General features: G+C 35.3%; 2 protein-coding genes across 2 annotated transcripts; both read left to right on the top strand.

Annotated features, from left to right (window-relative positions):
- The first annotated feature begins 650 nt into the window (after nt 1-650).
- Nucleotides 651-12,721, top strand: LOC142982368 (uncharacterized). Its single transcript, XM_076128829.1, has 17 exons — nt 651-872; nt 1,728-1,818; nt 2,326-2,521; nt 3,194-3,388; nt 3,645-3,867; nt 4,128-4,347; nt 4,812-5,031; nt 5,308-5,568; nt 5,876-5,880; nt 6,105-6,250; nt 8,001-8,091; nt 8,512-8,707; nt 9,059-9,253; nt 9,530-9,752; nt 10,099-10,318; nt 10,637-10,856; nt 12,399-12,721. Exons 1-17 carry the CDS (start codon nt 732-734, stop codon nt 12,661-12,663), a joined length of 3,108 nt encoding a protein of 1,035 aa, XP_075984944.1. The 5' UTR covers nt 651-731; the 3' UTR covers nt 12,664-12,721.
- A 533-nt stretch (nt 12,722-13,254) lies between these two features.
- LOC142982169 (UDP-glucosyltransferase 2-like) lies at nt 13,255-18,321 on the top strand. The gene is made up of 8 exons (XM_076128551.1): nt 13,255-13,603; nt 14,706-14,796; nt 15,230-15,425; nt 15,849-16,043; nt 16,472-16,694; nt 17,162-17,381; nt 17,479-17,698; nt 18,006-18,321. Exons 1-8 carry the CDS (start codon nt 13,460-13,462, stop codon nt 18,268-18,270), a joined length of 1,554 nt encoding a protein of 517 aa, XP_075984666.1. The 5' UTR covers nt 13,255-13,459; the 3' UTR covers nt 18,271-18,321.
- Nucleotides 18,322-23,137: the final 4,816 nt, after the last annotated feature.

Genomic DNA, 23,137 nt, shown 5'->3' with positions numbered 1-23,137 from the left:
GAGCCACAGAGGACGTGGCCCACATGTTGTCATGCCCGGAGTGCCCTGACTCTTGCTCATACCAGGACCTTATGAGCTGTACAGAAAACGCTGTACACGTAGCTGAATACTGGGCTGGCAGTGTATAGCAAGACAGAAAGTGTCATACACTATTTTAAATTAATATTATAATTTGTTTGCCATCGACACGCTAAGAAGAAGAAGACAATTCCGGGATAAAAAGTAGCCTATATGTTATTCTGGGTGTTCAGCTACCTACATACCAAAATTTCATGGTAGTCGGTTCAGTAGTATTTGCGTTTTTTTTTTAAATTATGGTTAGTGGTCAACCTAGTGTCAAAGTTGTTCAAGCCGCCCGAAGGCCTTTGACATGGCTTAACGACTGTTATCTTAATCGACAACAACCGGGACCGACTTTTTTTCGTGCCCTCCGAAGCACGGAGACGCCCAGTACAAATACCACTATGCGGTCACCCATCTATGGAATGACCGCGCCAAGGTTTGTTTAACCCACGGATCGTTTACCGACCGGTGCAACGAAGAGCAACAAACATCCATACATACTCACAAACTTGCGCATTTATGATATTAATAGGACTGTGTCACAGGCGCATGATGTCTTAACAAACAGCATTGGCAATACACTTGAAGTTCAACACTCTTGACATACAGACGTGTTACCGTACCTACCACATTCCACCTTGAGAAAACTATTATGTGACATTGGGATAATGAGATCGTTAGTAGTGTTTCTAAGTTTACTATGTTATAGTCAGTCGTATAAGATATTAGTATGTTATCCTCTACCTGTGAAAAGTTTGAATATTCTCGGAGAAGGAGTTGTGAGGCATCTTCTCAACGATGGACATGAGGTAAAGTGTGTATTTGTATTGAATATTTTTTAAAAGCCCTACAGCAACAGAGAGCCTACTATAATTCATAATAACGACAACCAATATTGAAGGTGTTTGTTTATGATCTTTTCCTGCTCTAACTGACACGGACTGGGCAGTACCGAATATGCTTCTCTTATATTCTTCCACCTTAATTTGACCGACATTTTATATCGGATAGAATTGTGATAAGAAACAAACAAAATTTCAAGAAATATTCTTTAGTCGCTGATTACAGTAAGGCCCAGTTACTTTCATCAACTAGGCCAAATTCATTGACGTCCCTATGTGTGCCGGCGAAGAATTATTCGCTGATTTCCGTTTTAATTTTTTTTACTGATTTGTTATTATAGTTATGATAAGATAATTTTAATAGATCGTCGTTAGTTACTTTGAAAAGTAAATAAACATTTTCTTTTAGATATTTATAAAACACGAATGAATGGAAAACCACTCCCTAGGTCATGCATCATTGAAGATTGCTTGGTCTAGTGACCATTCACCGTATTATATAATGAATATCCTTAATTTGATCGATGTTTTTATTAACTTCCTATACAAATCGATTTGAAATGGTGTCTGTATTATGTAGAACGTATGGAATAATCTCAATAAATAAAAGTTTACTCTATTGTATTATTATGTGTAGCTAAAATTCCATTGTAATGTAGTTTTGCTATTTTGACTGCCTATGTTGTTTTTCTAAGTGTATGTTTTTTTGTAATTTGAATACTCACTGACGTTCTAGTGGCCTACCCCTACAAAAAAAGGCGTGATATTATTTACGTATGTTATCGCACTCACTGACATTTTTTTGTGTATTACGTCTTTCAGGTAACGTTCATAACAACACATCCTCTGAAAAACCCACCGACTAAAAACTTCCGTCAAATCGATATAAGTGTGCTTGGTGAAGTATTTGATAGTAAGTATTTCAAACCAAAACCCTTAAACATATTTTATACCTAAAACCGTTCAATCTTCAATAAAAACTTGTGACTTTTTGCCCAACCACGTCTTTTCTCTGAGAATCGGAACTTGGGTCTTGGTTTCGCTAACACCTGTATAGAGAACTAGGTTCCGCGCGCGACTTCGTCCGCGTGAAAAGGTTTCCCAAAGTAAATAGTATTCTACGTGTGAATGAAATTTTAGTTCAATCAGTCGAAAATCTAAGAAGATTATACAAATTTTCACCTGCTATTTTATCTTCTTAGGAGTGCAATTTATCAAAATCCTTTCTTAGCGGATGCGTACGTCATAACATCTACCTGCATGATAAATTTCAGCCTGATCCGTCCGGTAGTTTGGGCAGTGCGTTGATAGATCACTATGTCAGTCACTCAGTCAGTCACCTTTGGGTTTTAAATACATAGATTCCGCCTCAATCTCAAAGCCACACACCTCATACTTAGTCTTCATCTTATCTTTCCAGACGATGAGAGGCTCAGTATCGACTACGTCCTTAACAACCAGATACAAGGAAACGACGCCTACGAAGTTCAAGAATATGCCAGAATCATCGCAGATTTGACCTTCAAGAATGAAAACATTACAAAATTCTTAGAGAACCCTAACGAACATTTTGATGCTGTTATAGTGGATTTGTTTGAATCTGAAGTGTATGCTGGGTTAGATGACGTCCACTACTAATATATTACCAGACTTTTCACAAAAACTAGACGCACTTGTTTGTTCATCTTGCTTGAGATTTGAGTTGCATCTCTTTCTCCCTCTTCCTGAGGTACAAATCGTCGTTGCGACTTTAAGATCTCTTGTGTAAAAATCTATTGTATGAGAAAATCAATAAAAACTGCCTGCTGAAAAAAATATAATGAAATGAAACAAAACAAAAAATATGAGTGTCAGCGACAAGATTTATTGCTTTTTACTTTGCTATTATTTGACATGAGAATTTATACCTCGGAGGAAAAAAAAATCAGTTGACACGTAAGAAATTTTCAGAACCAACTTTTGTATAGCAAGAACATTGCAGATATTGAATTTACTTAATTATTTGCGATAAAGGCGTCGTATACACATGAGAGTTTTTGTATTCGATGGAGCATACAAATGTCATGTCGGCTGGCGCAAAAAAGTGTTTTTGCGAAAAGTGACACATAGGTGTCTTAAAGTCGCAACGACGATATAACAGTAGTTTATATCTTCAATAACGTTTCATCTCATCTAAATATGACAACATGAATAGATAAACTACTGCTAAATGTGCCTCAGAAACCGGGCATTAGTGTTGTCTAGTACAGTTAAACGTAATTTAGCAGCCACTTTTTTTTCCTTTTCAGTTTCTCTGTTTTGTACAACTGTCCAATGATATGGTTGTACTCCATGGGCGCTCACTGGCAGGTGGTGAGGTTAATCTCAGACACTGCCAATCCAGCCTACGATCCTGACTATTTACTTACCAACATGCCACCTTTCACCTTCTGGCAAAGAATACAAGAATTAAGGGCGAGACTAGAGTGGGCTTTCTTTAAAACGTAAGTTTACGAGCTCAGGTTCTTTTAATCTATTTATGATTATTTATAATTAACTGCTTGACAGATTAATAAAACAGTGGGTTGTATCACGTAAGAAAACGTGATTCACGCTATTGAGAAATTAACGATTGGTGGTACGTCTATGAATAATTTTTAAATAATAAGAAAAAAATATGCGAATTTCAGCCTTAAACCTAAATACGTGGTAAGAAAAGACAAGTCACAATATTCCTATTAAGTGTTTTTCTGGTTACAGATTTTATACGAAACCGTTAGAGCGAGGAATTTACGAACAAGCGTTTGGACCAGCAGTTAGACAGAGAGGAAGAGAATTGCCAGAATACGAAGAAGTCATCTTTAATTCCTCATTGATATTCGGCAATGAACACAACGCAATTTTTAAAAGACCACTGACTCCACAAAACTTTAAATACATTGGTGGTTTTCATATAGAAGACCCAGTAAAACCACTGCCTAAGGTACTTTAAAATTATGCACTGGATTGGTTATTTTGACCTATTCCTTTCTAATACCAAAAACTAATACTATACTTAGTTAATTATCACAGTGATTTCTATTCCTCGTATATTATTTCGAAGACGTATTTATTAGTCTAATCCCTAACCCCTAATAGCAACTTCTTGGTAAATGTCAGTGTATAGGCTTGCTTAATACAAAATGATTCAAGATAGGATTTGCTTAAAGTGTGGTCTAAATAACTTTGGTCGTGAATTCTTAGGACCTGCAAGATCTGATGGACAATGCTCCGCATGGAGTCATATACTTTAGTATGGGATCGTTATGGAAGAGTAAGGGACTACCAATGGAATTAACTCGAGGGATACTGAACGTGTTTGGAGAATTGAAGCAAACTGTTATTTGGAAATATGAAGATGACTTGAAAGATTTGCCGAAAAACGTGAAACTTGTAAACTGGGCTCCACAACCGAGTATTTTAGGTAAGAATTTTTGATAAAAATTATTAAATGTGACAAAAAAAGAACATCTTTATAAAACTGGCTGCAGAAGTGACTAAGTATAATGTTTTTAAAATAACTGTACCTGAAGTCCTGATGTTTTCTTCGGAATGAGTCTCCGATTTCCATTCCATTCATTTAGAAACCTTTAATATGTTTGCCTTTAAAATGTAGGTCGTCTGGGGCATCAATTAATTGGTGCTTTTTCCACCACAATTTGAAAAGTAATTTCCTACTTTCTACAATTCGATTTACATACATACATCAAGACGACTGAGAAGGACTTCGAATGTATTATAAGATGCAGAGTAAGTTTGAGCCCCACAACAAGTTTTCTCGGGATCTGGGTGGAACTTGTGCTTGATTTGTATGTTTGTGTTGTCCTACGTAATACCAGTTGTATTCGTATTTAGAGTTGCAAAACGAGATAATCTTTTATCTTTCAGCTCATCCAAATTGCAAGTTTTTTATCACACACGGAGGTCTTCTCTCCTCAATAGAAGCTATGCACTTCGGAGTACCTATCATTGGTATACCAGTTCAATTCGATCAGTTTGCCAACGTGAAGAAAGCGGTCTCACACGGGTATGCTTTAAATGTAGATCTTAACTGGGACCTACCTAAGAATTTGAAAGTAGCGATCAAGGAAATGCTGAGTAATGAGAAGTGAGTATTCTATTTATTAACAAGTAGGTATTATAATGCTTTACACCTGATGCTGAACAGTCATGCTTTTAACAACTACGATCAATATTATGGGATGCAATTTCAAAGGCAGATTTCAAATTACTATGTTTGCTTTAGGATCTATTAAACATATTTTACCTTCAATTCTTAAAACATCATCATCAAAAATATAGCACAACATAACTCTTGACTTAAGTCCGATAGATTACGGACCGGTCAACACAAAGGGTTTAATTCCTACCCTCTTTTTTACAGCTACAGAAAAAACGCCAAGGAACTGTCATTCATATACCACGACCGTCCAGTGAAACCTGGAGCAGAGCTGACTCACTGGGTGCGTCACGTCATACGTACAGGCGGCGCCCCCCACATGCGCTCTCCGGCACTAAACGTCCCATTGTACCAACGACTTTACTTAGACCTGGCAGCTCTGATCATAGGAGTATTCTACATTCTGAAAAAATCATTGAGTTCGTTGATGAAGAAAAATAAGAATGTATCGAAGAAAAAGAAACAGTAGCTGTTGTAAATGCGATGAATGAACAAAATAAACTGACTAAGTATTAAATTAAATATTTTTTGTTAAAGAATTGTGTTTAATTACACATCAAATATCTAGAAATATGTAGCTTTAAATTCATTATTTTAGGGTTAGGGTCCTAAGTCTTTCCTTGTGAGGCAAGATTACTAACATCAAAATCTATAAGTAAATGAGGATTCCAGGATTCGTTTTAATCGTTTCGAACTTTCGACACAAACAAACAAATAAGCGCACATTTATCATATTGCATACAAATTGTTAATATACAAATTAACTATATAGCTATGGTATACATACTACAGTTGTCAATTAGACGGATAAAACATCATCACATGAATAACATGAGAGCTTGACTGACCCCACTGTATGATTTATATCATCAAATCAACTAACCGTACATAAATAAAGATATCAAGTCAATCTAGTGCCGGGGTCTTAGGAAACAACACTTGAACCATTACACTCTTGACATACGGACGTGTTACCATTCCGAGATAAACTATTATGTAAGATATCATGAGATCGTTAGTAGTGTTTCTAAGCTTCCTATGTTATAGTCAGGCGTATAAAATATTAGTATGTTATCCTTTACCTGTGAAAAGTTTGAATATTCTTGGAGAAGGAGTTGTGAGGCATCTTCTCAGCGATGGACATGAGGTAAGGAGTTTATTTAGTTAACATTTTTTTAAACTTCCATAGCAACTGTAAGTGCAACTGGAAATCTCGCATTGCGCAGGTCAAATTCATTGACACCCTCGTAACAATGTTTTAAATTGATGTCTGTCGTATTTTTATTGTACTTTGTATCTTTGAGACACTGGAAAGAATCATCTCTGTTTTCGTATGTCTATTATATTTACCAGTATATTAAAATTCTTTAGAAAATTAAAAAAAAATGTCGTTAGTTACTATGAATAATGAAAAATATAAATCGTTGTTCTGAAACAAAAGGGCCACGAACCAAAATGATCCAAAATCCTTTTTATTATAAAAAAAAAATTTATCGGTTTAACATAAACGACTATAGTCATTTTATTTATTGCATATAGTGCGAAATTGATGGGAGTCTTTTAAAAATATAAAAATATACACCTGCATAAAATGGTTTTTTTATGATAAAAAGTGATTTACTTTTTGGATTTGTGGCCCTATTGTTTTAGAGCAGTGAAATATTCCTTCCTGTTCTGTTTCATACATTTTCAACGCACGCAATCGGACTTAACCATAGATAGACATCAAACGCAATTGGATAATAGTTGAATCGTTTAACCGGTCGTGATGTGTTTGATCCGTAGCTTCTAGAGTGACCTTGAATTAAACAGATATAAAATATAAGGAGGATAAACATATAAGTCTAGTCAGCCTGTCTGACTGTTATCCTACTAATATTATAAATACGAAAGTTTGTGAGAATGCATGTATGTATGTATGTATGTATGGATGTTTGTTACTCTTTCACGCAAATACTACTGAACCGATTACGATGAAATTTGGTATATAGGTAGCCGAAGCCAGAATAACACATAGGCTATTTATTTCGGAGTTCCCGAGGGATCGGGATTACACTGGGATGAAGTCGCGGGCGGCCTCTTGTCTTTATATAAAAAAAGAAAGTACACGTAATAATAAAATGTTACAGTGTCGTTTACTATCTAAAACTAATGAATTAATTCTAGTTGGCTTCTTAATTAACATATTATCTACCTTATCAGTGACAGTAAACGGCAGATAAATAAAGTAGGTATTTGAAGAGGAAACAACGACATGCATTTATTGGTTAACAAACAAATTAAAATACGGATGAATGGTAAATAACATTATGACCTTAGTGACTGTATAAATAAACACTACATTGGCTTCGAATATATTTAACTATTGAGTAAATAAATAATGCAAAGCATTAATAGGGATGATGGCTAATAAAGTTTTTTTAGTCCGTATAGTAGGTAGATTGTGAAAAATAATTACACATATTATTTGTCATTTTTGTGCATAATCAAATTATTACCGTGATACATTGAGTTGAAAAGTCTCATGACGTCACGTTAGAGTACAAAATGTTTGCTTGCATGCTTTTTTAAGTCAGGCACTTTATTGGTTTTTAACGAAAACGAATGCAAGCATGTGGTGTCAAGCAAGACCTAATCCCTCCATCAATCTCAATTTGGGAGGGGACCTTTAGCCCAGCAGTGGGACAGTTATAATAAGCTAATTAAAATTATATATAGAGGTATAATTGTAATTCTTTATACTCAATGGTTTAGCCAAATAGGTAAACCTACAGGGTGTCGTAACGGTGTCAAACGGAAACGTACCCAAAAAGCTGGCCGCACGTTGAATGGCAATGCGTTTTTTATTTTGCCATTCATTTTATTTTTCTACTGTAGTTTTGTTTATGAATTTTCAGGTAACGTTCATGACAACACATCCTTTGAAAAACCCACCGACTAAAAACTTCCGCCAAATTGATATCAGTGCTATTGGTGAAGAATTTTATAGTAAGTATTGCAATTATCTTTCCATCAGACCCTTCTTTAAATCTTATTGTATTTATGTCAGTTAGTACCACGTCTAATATTAATGTTTCAATCATGTGTTCATTTAATTCAATTAATACTAATATTCCGCACCTACTGGTCGTCCTATCGTATGGTTAGTGGTCAACCTAGTGTCAAAGTTGTTCAAGCCTAAGGCCTTTGGTGTGGCTTAACGACTGTTATCTTAATTGACAACAACCGGGACCGACTTTAACTACTGGTATTATCCCTATAGATACCATCTCTAGAACCGAAAATATTATCATTGCTAGTAAAATTCCTACTACTACATTACATTTTATATACTTGACCTTGTGGCTTGTCCCTTAAGATCTATCAAAACAGTTCTACCTCGGGCTTTCATAACTTTATGTATTACAGAGGATGAGACGCTTAGCATCAGCTACGTCATTAAAAATAAAGTGCAAGAAAATCACGTCCTACAAACGCAAGAATATGCCAGAGCTAACGCTGAACAGGCGTTCAAGAATGAAAATATTACAAACTTCATAAACGATCCCAATGAACATTTTGATGCTGTCATTGTAGATCTGTTTGAATCTGAAGTTTATGCTGGGTAAGTTGACTTGCCTTTATCTTCATATTATATTTCTAATCAAGGCATACTACACGTCATCTTAACGACTATGAGAGTAACTAACTCAAAGTCTGGCTCTAACGCCAACATTTATTGTCCTGTGTATATTGTTAATTGAAAAAAGACCTCCAGAAGCACCATTACGTTCGTGTCTGGCTTAAGGTTCCTCTTAAGTGACAAACCCAAAGACTAATGACTCAAAAGAGACACTGAAGTCACACTGATATGCTAAGGCGTTTTTCCAGTAAAAAAATCAGAATGCCCATTATAACTTCCATCATATTTATATTATTGTTTTCTTTATAATAAAACTTGGTGTATTTCTTCCAGCTTTTCGGTTTTATACAACTGTCCAATGATATGGTTGTACTCCATGGGAACTCACTGGCAGGTGGTGAGGTTAATCTCAGACACCGCCAGTCCAGCCTACGACCCAGACTACTGTCTCTCCAACATACCACCTTTCAACTTTGCGCAAAGAATTCATGAATTATGGATAAGAATTGTGTGGAATTTCTGTAAAATGTAAGAACGCTATTTAGTATTTGTTTTCTGATTATTTCTGTATAGTGCCGACTTAAACTTTGATAACGCTTAAATGTCAATAAAAGTGTAAATAGAAGTCCATTTTTTCTGGTTATAGGTTCAAGTTAAGTTAAGTTAGTTAGTTCTTAAGTCCCCAACCCGCACTTGGCCAGCGTGGTGGACTCAAGGCCTAACCCCTCCCTCATTACGAGAGGAGACCCTTGCCCAGCAGTGGGACATTAATGGGCTACATTTATTTATTTTTTTATTTTATAGGTTTATAACACAACCTTCAGAGCGAGGAATTTACGAACAGACGTTTGGACCAGCAGTTAGACAAAGAGGAAGAGAATTGCCAGCCTACGAAGAAGTCATCTTCAATGCTTCGTTGATATTTGGAAATGAACACAATGCGATTGCCAAAAGACCAATGACTCCTCAAAATTTTAAATACATTGGCGGATTTCATATAGAAGAACCTGTGAGACCATTGCCCAAGGTAATTTGAAATGTTCTCAAGTATGTTAACATGGATATTTGCAAAATATTATATTCTTTATGCCAAATATATCATCTAGCCAATCAGTTTAGCCTTTGTTCCAAACTATGTTGGAGTCGACTTCCAGTCTCACCGGATGCAGCTGAATACCACTGTTTTACATGGAGCGACTGCCTATCTGACCTCCACAACCCAGTTATGTCAAATAATATTGTATAAAATAGTTGCAATTATCAAGTTCATGATCCACCATCTACATACCATTTTCTAGAAAAACTAAACCCAATCAAAATAATGATATGAGGTATAGTTATTATTAGTTGTAATGCCTGGATATTGTTTTTAGGACCTTCAAGAGTTGATGGACAATGCGCCGCATGGAGTCATTTACTTCAGTATGGGATCGTTCTGGAAAAGTAAAGGGTTACCGATGGAATTAACTCGAGCAATTCTGAATGTGTTCGGTGAATTGAAGCAAACCGTCATTTGGAAATATGAAGATGAACTAAAAGATTTGCCAAAGAATGTTAAAATTGTAAAATGGGCTCCACAACAAAGTATCTTGGGTAAGAATGTACGAATGTCACAGTTCTATTAAGGAAGGTCAAAGTAATTTCAAGTGATTGAACTAAACTCTGCTTATATTCCAGTCAAAAAGTCAGTGAATGTGTTTCGGCCCAAAATAATTCTAGCGCTATGGGACCGATGCTATAATCCGGATTAGATTTCCATGTGCTATATCATCTCGTTGAGAACAGATTAAGGCAATCTTATTTACAATTCGACCGGCAGCTTATTCCAGGCCGTATTAAGTCGTTGAATTTGCGTAAACGCCAGTCAGTTAGTACAAACATTAACAAAATCTATACATATTTATTTTACAGCTCATCCAAATTGCAAGTTCTTCATTACACACGGAGGTCTGCTGTCTTCAATAGAGGCTGTTCACTTCGGAGTACCTATTATAGGCATACCAGTTCTATTCGATCAATTCACGAATGTCAAGAAAGCACTCTCACATGGTTACGCCTTGGAAGTAGACCTTAACTGGGACCTGCCTAAGAACTTGAGGGTTGCAATCAATGAAATGCTAAGAAATGAGATGTAAGAATAATTTATCAGTTAATTTAACTCTACTCCGTTTCTCGATATTTTAATCTTAACGAGCAATTTTAAAAGTAAATCGAGGCCCTAAGGGATGGGTGCCTCGGGGATGGGCTACTCGGGGAATAACCCGAATTGTCAGACTGTTAGAATCGCTTAAGAATAATGCCATCAAAAACATTCTGTAAAAACCTCAAGTCTCGCCGTAAAAAGTTGTGAGATCTATATAATACCAAGTCGATTAATCTATTTAGTCTCTACTTAAAGGACCTTCTGTCTTAAGTTATTACGTATGTTATTATCATGCCAATTTAAAAAAAATACCTTTAAAACAAATAGACCGACCTGGTCATCGCATGATTTGATTATTAGTATGTATCACACTACACAGCACGACGAGAAGTTAATGCTCCTGAAATGTTAATGGCGAATTTGTGTTTTCTTGCGATGACCAAGTCGATCTATTTGTTTTAAAGGTATTTTTTTTTAAATTGGCATGATAATAACATACGTAATAACTTAAGACAGAAGGTCCTTTAAGTAGAGACTAAATAGATTAATCGACTTGGTATTATATAGATCTCACAACTTTTTACGGCGAGACTTGAGGTTTTTACAGAATGTTTTTGATGGCATCTCACTTCTTTTTGTAGAGCGAATAGAGCAAACATAAGTCCAATTTGTATGGAAAGCCGTATTTTTTTCATAATTCAACGTATTTTCCTATGGGAATGTTGTTCAGTTTGATGGGCTAAACACCCTTACCCACACTATACCCCCTCCCGTTATGTCTCATATAGTAGATACATATTTACACCTATTTATTTTATTTTCTACAGAAATAATAATTTAATTCATTAACTGCAAATGTAACCTTGTAATCTTATACATTTATATGGGATTACAAAGTTATTGTTGCAGTTGGTGTATTTAGAAAACTTGACCGAAATTAGAAAATATTGAATTTTTCCCATGATTAAGACACTAAACCCTATTTGTATTCTAAATTTTAAGCTTCTAAGTCTGCTAGAAGTACCTTAGACTTTTGATGATCGGTGAGTCAGTGAGTCAGTGAATCAGTGAGTGACAAAATTCAAAATTTTAACAAGTTGTCATTCTTAAACTACTGGTTCAAATTGACTGAAATTTTAAATATACCGTGTTTATACAATGACTGATTAGTTGCTGAAAATCCAGGCTTCTTGTTTTATCCACTACGAAATTATAGGGGTGTCAAAAATAGCCCGAATTGCTTCGAGAAAAGGATGAACTTGCCGTGCCGCTATTTTTTTGCTCGACTTGCGGGGGCACTTCCGTGCCCCCAGATCATGAGCAGAGATTAACGTAACGATTATTAGGTCGATCATACTCTTAACCGTATTATTTTTATTATTAATTACAGTTTCATTTGGCCAAATATTGTTTTCCAGACAGGTAACACCTCAAATTGTTATATTATATCTGGCAACATTGGTGACACTACTATCATCATTACAAAAAAATATAAGCTCCAATGATAATTTTTTTTCTACTCCTTCACAGCTACAAGAAGAAGGCCAAAGAACTATCATTCATATACCACGACCGTCCAGTGAAGCCTGGCGCCGAGCTCGCTCACTGGGTGCGTCACGTCATACGTACAGGTGGAGCCCCCCACATGCGCTCTCCGGCATTAAACGTTCCATTGTACCAACGACTTTATTTAGACCTGGCAGCTCTTATCATAGGAATATACTACATTCTGAAGAAGTCATTGAGTTCGTTGATGCAGAAAAATAAGAATGTATCGAAGAAAAAGAAACAGTAAATGTAAAAGTCAATGTAATTAATAAAAGTCAATATATACTTTATATAAAGTTGAAGAATTATCTTTGATTTCATGTCATCTTTTATGGCAATTAATTAATTTTTAATGTTTAGTTTTTTGGGTCCAAAATTGATCCACTATGACCCAGATTTATCCCAGATTCCTATGCCATTAATCCATATCCCCATCGCTATTCTTATTTTCTGGCAATATATTTGTTTTAAACGTAAAATATTTTCAATATTGGCATGATAATAACTTATGTAATAACTTTTGACTGAAGGTCCTATAAGTAGTGACTAAATGGATTAATCGACATGGTATTACATAGATCTCACAACTTTTTACGGCAGAGAGACTAAGCTGCGAAACTTGGGGTTTTACAGGATGTTTTTGACGGAATCTTTTTTACGTGCTAACATTACTTAACGTGGGATATGGACAAGACACAGAATATTAATAAAAAAGTTACATAATGAGAAAATATACACTGTCGCCAGTGCATACAATACTTAGTAGTTAATAGCATTACAAATATGCTGTTAAGATAATTTTGATAATGTTCACTGCAGTTGTCATTAAGCTGATAAAACAAGCTCTTGACAATGTAAAATTTGACTGACCCCAGTGTTAATCATGTTATGTTCTATGATATCCAAGAATAAACCATCCGTGAATAAAGATACCGTGTCAACCTACTGCCTGGTCTTAGGTCTTACTTGAAGATCTACACTCTTAACAATCGGACGCGTTTCCATTTCTTCTTGAGATAAAATATTATGTAACATTTGTGATAATGAGATCGTCAGTACTATTTTTTCTCAGTTTACTGTGTTGTAGTCAGTCGTATAAGATATTAGTATCTTATACTTTGCCTGTGAAAAGTGTGAATATTCTAGGAGAAGGAGTTGTGAGGCATCTTCTCAACGATGGACATGAGGTAAAGTATTTGTTTATGATCTTCTTCAGCAAAAGAAGCAGCAACCAGAAATCTTTCAACTAATAAGCAGCGTCTAAGTTAACGTCCACTTGGCTGTTTGGGTGGCCAAATGGCCGGGATTTTGCGTGTTGTCCCGTATCCCGTAATTTGACTTTGCTGTCTCGAAATGAAAAAGTACTACTTTTTACAAAGCTACGATACTACGACTTTTTTTTGTCAAACCTGAGACCAGGAAATGATCCTTCTGGATCTGGCAACCCTATTGGCGGTTGACCTTTGCAGTATTTTTTATAAGCACAATAGTACGACTACACGAGTGTCTCACTGTCGTCAGTTTATTTATTAGAAGCCTTCAGTAATCTTGTATTAAACAATATCATCATAACTTATAATGTTGACCTATGGACATTTATTTACCTTACACAAACCAACGACTTACCATACAGAAAGTCTAGGAGTTCTCTCAATAGAATGGTGAGTGCAGTTTTCCAGTTTTTGATACTAAATACAGGTATGCATAAAATTGACTCATTTCAAAGGATGTAATTGCTCTTAAACATGCCCATTTCTTTCCTTTAAAGTAACCCCTGCATTTGCAAAAGTAACTTCGTTTTACCGTTATCTACTGTTACACAATATTGACATAATAAGATTATTTTAGGTGTACATCTTAAGATATCTCTATGCATGTGATAAGTATAATTATCTTTATTTCGCTGATGACCTGAGTTCAAGAAAGCTTTTTTACGACTAGTATAATCTGATATCAAAGTGAATTTGAGATAAAAATAATAGTCCTGCCGCACAGCCACTTATAAATGAAATTATGAGATTAAAAAAGGGACTAACTAGAAAAAAATTGTCAGTTCATTTTGCTGATCCTATACATTCTTTATTTCGAAGGACTAACATTTGACATTTCAGCCAGACCAGAAAACTCTACGCTAATTGCCACAATGTTAAAAAAGTTTTCGTTGCCTAACCCATCCCTCATTACGAGAGGAGACCCTTGCACAGCAGTGGGACATTAATGGGTTAAATTAATTAATATAATAATATAGTATTCGTTGCCGAAGTTTATATTTTAACTGCTGTCTTTCAGGTCACATTCATAACAACACATCCTTTAAAAAACCCACCGACTAAAAACTTCCGTCAAATTGATGTCAGCGGTCTTGAAGAACTATTCTATAGTAAGTGTAATATATATTTAAACTATTTTAAACTAATTTTATATAAAAAACGGCTCGCCTCAGCTTTGCGCAGGTTATATTAGGTTAACCTTAATAAATCGTCCACTAAAACCTTCCTCGAGAATCGCTCTATGTATTGCTGAAAACTACATAAATATCCATTTCATCGATTTGGGGTTTATCGTAAACAGACAGACATGGGCCCTTTAATTTTTAAAATGCAGTAAAAGTTGGTTCGGTTAAGAAAAGTAAGTACCGTAATCAATATTTATTTATTATAAAGTAGGCACATAATTGATTAATAAAATACCATCCGACCTACTAATTGGCCCGTTTAACCGTTTAAAAAATTCAGGAATTGATGATTTCTTATACACTACACATAACTTCTAAATTTCTTGGTCAATCGTAATGAAAAATTTTCTATTTTCAGGCGATGAAACGCTCAGCATCAACTACATTATTAATAACCAAGTACAAGACAACGATGTCCATCATGTACAGGAGATGGCTAGGAACAATGCTGAGAACACCTTCAAGAATGAGAACATGACTAAATTCTTACAAGACACTAATGAACACTTTGATGCTGTTGTTATTGATTTATTTGAATCTGAAGTATATGCGGGGTAAGTGGCATAAAAATCTCTTTTTTACGCACTTTAATCTTAGCCAATGTCTATTTGTTGCCTTAAATATCTAGCTGAGTGAGTTGATTCTCATCTCTTCGATGCGTAGTGCAATTCTCTAGCTAAGCTCATTAGATGTTAATATTATCTAATCGCTTAAGATTTGTAATTAAACGAATAAAAAACTCAGAAACTACTTTCTGTCCTGACCCGGGAATCGAACCCGAGATCTCTGAACGGCAGTTGCATTGACTACCGGCCGCACAGAAGCAATAAAATTTGTAATTATCAGATACGTGACAAGCTTCAATGACAGTCGTTTTGACGACAGACGTCCGTTTAACCTTTTTTAAAATAAATTGAATTACATAATTATGTACTTACTTGCAAGTTATAAGCTTATTTAATATATTCTTCTTGCAGCCTCGCAGCCTTATACAACTGCTCATTCATATACGTGTACTCCATGGGCGCTCACTGGCAGGTGGTGAGGTTAATCTCAGACACTGCCAACCCAGCCTACGATCCGGACTACTTACTCACCAACATACCACCTTTCAGTTTTGTACAGAGAGTACAAGAATTATATCAGAGAATGGTGTATATGTTTTATAAAACGTAAGAATAGTTTTTATTTTTAGTTTTTTTTTATTTTTAGTTTAGAGAATTTCTTGATTTGTGATTTTTCACCATGAGGTAGAAAACTCACCACACGTAATATCACGCCTGCTATGCCCGTAACTGTAGGCAAGTAGGTGTATTAAATACACCCAAGTTTCGCCATTAACAATTTTAGACCCATGTAATAGAGGCGTTTGCCATATACCGGACACATTACCTAACTCCATTCAAGTATTAAAAGTCTACCAACCTTTGTCCATTAAGCAGGCATATGCATTCCCAGACCTCAGAGGCAGTCAGTTTTGTTTTGTAATAAGATAAAACTTGTCAAAATGTACCATAGCACAATTAATGTTAGCAATTCTTAAAGAATCAGCAGATTGCTATTCAAAATTGAAAGGAACTAAAGCATTTTTATAACACAGATTTTCAACGCTACCTTCAGAGCGAAGAATTTACGAACAGGCGTTTGGACCACTACTTAAACTGAGAGGGAGGGAATTACCAGATTACGAAGACGTCATCTATAATGCTTCATTGATATTTGGAAACGAACACAATGCGATTATCAAAAGACCAATGACTCCTCAAAACTTTAAGTATGTTGGTGGTTTCCATGTACAAGATCCTGTTAAGCCATTGCCAAAGGTATATTGTAATTATATAGCTGCTTGCTTTTTTTGTTATTCCATTTGAATGTTATATCAAGGTAGTTTAGGAATTCCATCTTTGTTTTATTTCTAGAATCTCTCCAATCGCAACTACTAAGGGGCTATCACGTACCTCAGTTGACAACTGTTTGATCTTTGTAGGTACTCAATAGTGACCGTCAATTTGACTTAGTTGTCAACTAAGATATGTGATACGCATACTGATTAACGTCGCGATACTTCACCTGTGTAAGGAAGTATTAACAACATATTATATTATATGACACTATTTCCCCAACCCGCACTTGGCCAGCGTGGTGGACTCAAGGCCTAACCCCTCCCTCATTACGGGAGGAGACCCTTTCCCAGCAGTGGGACATAAATGGGTTAATATATATTTTTTTTATGACACTATTTGACTCCAAGCAATTGTTTATATCAAAATATTTTGTTATTGGTTTCAAGGACCTTCAAGAAGCGATGGACAATGCACCGCATGGAGTCATATACTTTAGCATGGGATCCTTATGGAAGAGTAAAGCACTGCCAACAGATATCACTCGAGGGATTTTAAATGTGTTTGGAGAACTGAAGCAGACTGTCATTTGGAAATACGAAGATGACTTGAAGGATTTGCCGAAGAATGTTAAAATCGTTAAATGGGCACCACAACAAAGTATCTTAGGTAGTAACTTCCACAATAAAAAATCTCTTGCTGAATGCAATTAATGAAATAATGGAGATTAAAGTGACTTAAAATAAATATTGTCAAAATCTTCCAGCTCATCCAAATTGCAAGTTCTTCATATCACACGGTGGTCTTCTCTCCTCCATTGAAGCTATGCACTTCGGAGTACCTATCATAGGTATACCAGTCCTGTTCGATCAGGTCACTAACGTTAAGAAAGCTATGTGGCACGGTTACGCTTTGAACGTCGACCTCGACTGGGATCTTCCAAAGAACTTGAAGGTTGCGATCAATGAAATGCTAAGTAGTGACAAGTAAGTAGCCTATTTTAATTAATCTAGTAACAAAGTAATTAGGCAGCCAGAAGGCCCTTAACGTGGTTCACTATATTAACGTTGTGACAGTTTGACAACAAAAGGACCTGATATTTTACGAGCCCCTCGAAAACGCTCAGTTCAAATTCTACTGTGCGGCCACCCATCTACAACTATGTCCGCGCTCGGACTTTACCCGACTGATCGTTTACCAACTGGAGCCAAAAGCTGTGGGCGCCTATTTTGTCTTTTGGATCCAAAGCATTTTTATAAATATTACTGCTTTAAGATATTTCTTCCATTACAGATACAGAACAAAGGCCAAAGAACTATCATTCATATACCACGACCGTCCAGTCAAGCCTGGCGTAGAGCTGGCTCACTGGGTGCGTCACGTCATACGTACAGGTGGCGCCCCCCACATGCGCTCTCCGGCGTTAAACGTTCCATTGTACCAACGACTTTATTTAGACTTGCTGGCTTTGATCATAGCAATATACTACGTTCTTAAGAAATCATTGAGTTCGTTGATGAAGAAAAATAAGAGTGTCTCGAAGAAAAAGAAACAGTAAATGATTAGATAAGAGCGAAGAATGTTTTAGAAAATGATGTACTCAGATGAATTACGGAAATACATATATTTTTTCGAAACCAAACGTGTTTTACTTATTGTTATAAATAATTAATAAGTAAATTCATTCACTTTCTCGGTCCAATATTAATTCCTTGAGAGACGCAGCCGAACTAATGTCATAAGGAGGTAAGATTCCACCCTGTAATATTGCAACTATGCGATTGGTGGACTCCTATATTTATAGTGTATTGGTTGAATTTAAGAAAAAGTGTGGGCATATTACGTGGCAAAGTCGAGCATTACATTCATGCCTATCTTTTCGAAAACATTACAGCGCAACTTGTAGCGTCAATATTGTAAAAAAATATGATAGAGTAGATTTGAAAAACACTTTTTTAAATGCGTCAAACTAGAACAGACTATAAAGATCGTAATCGTACATTATATTATTGTTATACTAAATATTATTGTTCATTCAACGACCATACAAGCAATTTATCAGAGGTCTTCAGACATTAATCAATGACTGTTTTCTCCTTCCTTGACCAATTATTATCTTTGATTCAAGTCAATGACCCGACTATAGACTATAGTGTCCTTTACAATCAGAAGTCAAAGATCTAAAAACAATTACAAAGGGTTTTCAAACAAAGGATAAAAACACCTGAAACCACTTTGCATTGTGCGAGTTGAATTATAAGATCGCTAATTAGTTCACAAGCATACTATGTATATTGTATAGTACTTCAAAATTTTGCTTCTTGTAAGGTTGGTGTAAAAAATATATTCTTTAAACTTCATTTCAAATTGAAGGACTCGTAATATATTTTGTAGGTAAGTAATCTTATTTTTTTTGATACCATATATGTTCATTGAATTTGTATGAACTGTTAACAGCTGATATATTTTGAAACCAATTGTAACTTGTTAGTAGTATCGCTGAAGTAGGGCTAAACTCTAACGAAGAATTTGAAACCTTGTATGGCCGCAATATTTACGTTTTCCGCCACATATATATTTTTAATAATGTTAAAATTTGTAATTTTTAAACAACTACAGCAACAAAAAAAATATCTTTAAATTGATCACAACAAGAATACTATACTCGTGACGTAACTACGACAGCATTTTATAATTGCTTATTTGGGTTGCAATCGAAGCCAATTATTTTCTTAACAGAACATAAATTAAGGGCTTACATCCGCATTTAATAAACATTTCTCATGTTGTGAGGTGACGTAACTTTAAGGACAGGTAGCTAACAATTTATTTTAACGAGTTTTAAGAAAAACAGAACACAAGTACTTAATTGTTTTTTTGCAAAAAAGAGCGATCACCTCGGGCTACAGCTGTACTCACGCGTTTTTTTTTTGTTTTTGCCCAGGTCTACCTATCATTCTGTAAAATATCAGCAGTCAAGTTAATGAAAGTGCCACAAATATTCTTGAAAAACAATTGTTATTTTCCCTCAACACGGAAAAGCGGATATTACCTAAATTAGTTTAGCGATTCAGTCCTCAGTTTAACTAACAAACATAGTATGTTCGCTTTAGGGTACAGATGGAAGAATACGGAAGTGAGAAACAAAGCATCAGCATTAGGTTCGTGTTGCATTTGATCTTTGAGGATATACAGGTAAATTACCCAATACTCTGCCACTGATTTTATGACAAACCGATCTATTGTATAAATACGTATGTATACGTGTGTATACATAAGTCTGTTTAGCACCAAAGGCCTTCCCCGTTTCATACTATATTGAGTCACTTTACGACAGCAAGTTCACTGTAATGGGAGTGTTTGAGTTACTATTATGATGTCACTTTTACTATTTACTAGTCGTGATTTCCTTAACTTTGTCATTTTGAAATAATACTACTTAAAAGGTATTCAAGTACCAATAGTACTTCATCATCAGACTAGTCTTTCATTCAACTATGCAGGAGTTCAGAAATTGGCATTTGCAGTACAACTAAAATATTTACTTTAAAGGAGATTTTTATCTTCTTAAAAGATCTTTCTTATCTCTTTTTGTTGTACTGGAAACGCCCGTGGTACTTGAATTCCTTAATATCTGAACTGCTATTTTTACTTGTACTTATTTCCTGGCACTACTACAATTTAATACTTTGCTACATGGGTTCCCCTAAATCAGTTAAACAGTAATTGACTGGCATCTATGGAACAGTTGAAGGTCGCAAAGAAGGCCCCCAACTAGACGGTCGGACGACATCGTTAAATGAATAGACCTGCAATGAATGAGACAAGTGGAGAACTGTATCAAGTGGCTTGCCGAGGGGACTCTAAGCAATAGCGAGTAAAAATGGGCTAAATAGATTGTCTTCGTAATAAATTGTCTTCTTCGATTCATATTTTTGTCTTCTTCTTCTTTAAAGTCGTCTGTATGTTATGTCTATATTCGATTCCCGTATTCTATTATACATTAAACATGCAACGCGAGAGTTTAAAAGTTATGGTCCCACGCAAGTGGTTGCAGGTTCGAACCCGAAGCAACACAGCAATGATTTTTGAATTTGTGTGTATTCGAAATAAGTGGTGAACTCAAGGCCTAACCTCTCCCCCTCGTTTGGGAGGAGACCCTTGCCCTGCAGTGGGAAAAAAAATCATAGGTTACAGATAGCCTTAGAATTTTGTCACTATGTTAGTGACCGTGAGTTTCTTGCTAGCTCTTCTCATAAGGCTCTACCCCCTTTCCGAGCTAGTAGTAGATTCAGTAATTGCAACGACTATCATCAGTGTCAATATTTGACCTAAATTAATAAATGATTGGATTTTGATTTTGATTTTGACTATGATAATGTCTTCACGAGATTAAGAAATGTAAATAACGAAAATCTATTCCCCGTCTCTGTTCCACATATTCTAGAGGATTACGTCAATCTCTCTGACGTTTGTTCAAATGTGCAAACTATTACGAGAATAGATTTATGTACATAAACAATGGAAATAGTCTACTATTCTACAGCTCCATTTTCCATAGTCGGTACTGTCGAGTATCGAGAGTTTGACGTTTACAATGTACTTCGCAAATAGTTCCTACGGCGACCGCTAGAGGCGCTGATCAGATTTTCGTGAAAAATAATTATAATATGATGATTTCATTTAAAAGACATTGACAAAGTTGGTGAAATTTATAAAAAATATGGATATTTATAGTGTTTGAAGGGATATTTGATTCAATCAATCAAAACTACAACGAATTTTGATGAAAGTCGGTACAAAGATAGTTTTTGATCTCGATTAATGCATAGGATAAGCTTTAAACTTTTCACGCTGCCGTAATCGCGGACAGAAGCCAGATCAAAATAGATAAAAAGCATAACAAACAACTGTTTCTATAATTAGCAGCTAAAAACATTCTACGAATATTATTTTTGTATCGCAATGCGTATTTATGTTGTCAAACCCATGCGTATCAGTTCTCAGTTCATTGACACCACCGTTTCAAATAAGTCAATGTATAACTGGGTTTGAAGAATACAGATAATTGACGTTAAATTAAACATTACTCTTATGAATGAGAGTTAAATATCTAAATCTCATATTTTAAAATCATCTTAGAGTAGCGATTTCAAACTATTGCACCATCATATCGGGTCTTTGGTAATAAAAATGACTTGAGAAAGATCTTTCTCGAAATGCGGTGTAGTACTAGAAAAGCATACTAATAATAATAATAAATGCCTGCTATGCCTTTTTACCAATGATGCTTGGTGATTAAACCGATTGTCATAAAATTTGCCATGCAAGTTGAAAACTCATAATTAAACATAGCCCGTATTCGAAAAATATCTATGAGGACATAAGTCATTTTTTTAAATTATCTAAGATACTATTTTAGTGATCCACAGTTGGGCAAAGACCTCTTCCCCATACCTCCAGATCCCTTAGACGTATGTTTTCTCCGGCCATTTCTCCAGAAACGTACCCAGGTCGAAAGTCGCCATTTAAAAATGCTACTACTACTATAAATTACTAAACTATTTAGAATAGGTATGCGGTTTATTTATTAACTCGATTACCTACATCGACAAAGACAACTGATTTTATCCCGAGAGTGTTTCAAAGCGTGCGAAGTGGTGTGCACAGTTCTTAAATAGATTACAATATAGACAAAAGCTGAAAAAAAACTCACTATCATGTTTTGAAACTCACTTTTGTCAATAGAAATGTAAAAGTAACTACTGTTTGTTAAATACAAAATAATCTTACGACAACTGTATATTTAAAGTTAATCATAGAAAGACAATATTTGAAAATGCTACTGTATGATAATTTCACCTGCAATGCAGAACGCTATGGGCGTCTAGGCGTATTGCATAGTATTTACCTAACCCCCGGTTTCTGAGGTACATTAAGCAGTAGTTTATCTATTCAATAGTGTCAAAACTCATATAAAAATACGCTATTGAATAGATAAACTACCGCTAAATATACTAAGAAACCGAGAGTCTTTATTTGTCAATGCTTTGTAAAGTCACGAGCAATAGTACATTGTTCTTTCATCTTTCTTTTATTCTGACATGCTCGTTATACCTTCAGAAAAAAATCAGGTGTATTGAAATTATTGATTGCAACCATGTTTAGCTGCTATTGTTCAGTACATATTAAAACCACAATGTAAAGAGGTTTAAAAATATTTAATTGTCCATCGGCGTTTATAGTTTTATTAATTAATTTATTTAAGACTTCATAATATACGAACGCTTTATAAAGGCGGACTAAATTCCCGGTGCATTCTCTGTCAGTCTACCTTTGGATAGTACAAAGATACAACGACGTCGTTGACTGTACATGTCATATCGCACGTTTTTGCCCGCGACTGTACATATCCACGATATTTT

The sequence above is a fragment of the Anticarsia gemmatalis genome, chromosome 21 (genome assembly GCF_050436995.1).
Source record: "Anticarsia gemmatalis isolate Benzon Research Colony breed Stoneville strain chromosome 21, ilAntGemm2 primary, whole genome shotgun sequence".
NCBI classification, from domain to species: domain Eukaryota; kingdom Metazoa; phylum Arthropoda; class Insecta; order Lepidoptera; family Erebidae; genus Anticarsia; species Anticarsia gemmatalis.
The sequence above is the reverse complement of the archived record's forward strand: the minus strand, read 5'-3'. Positions and strand labels throughout refer to the sequence as shown.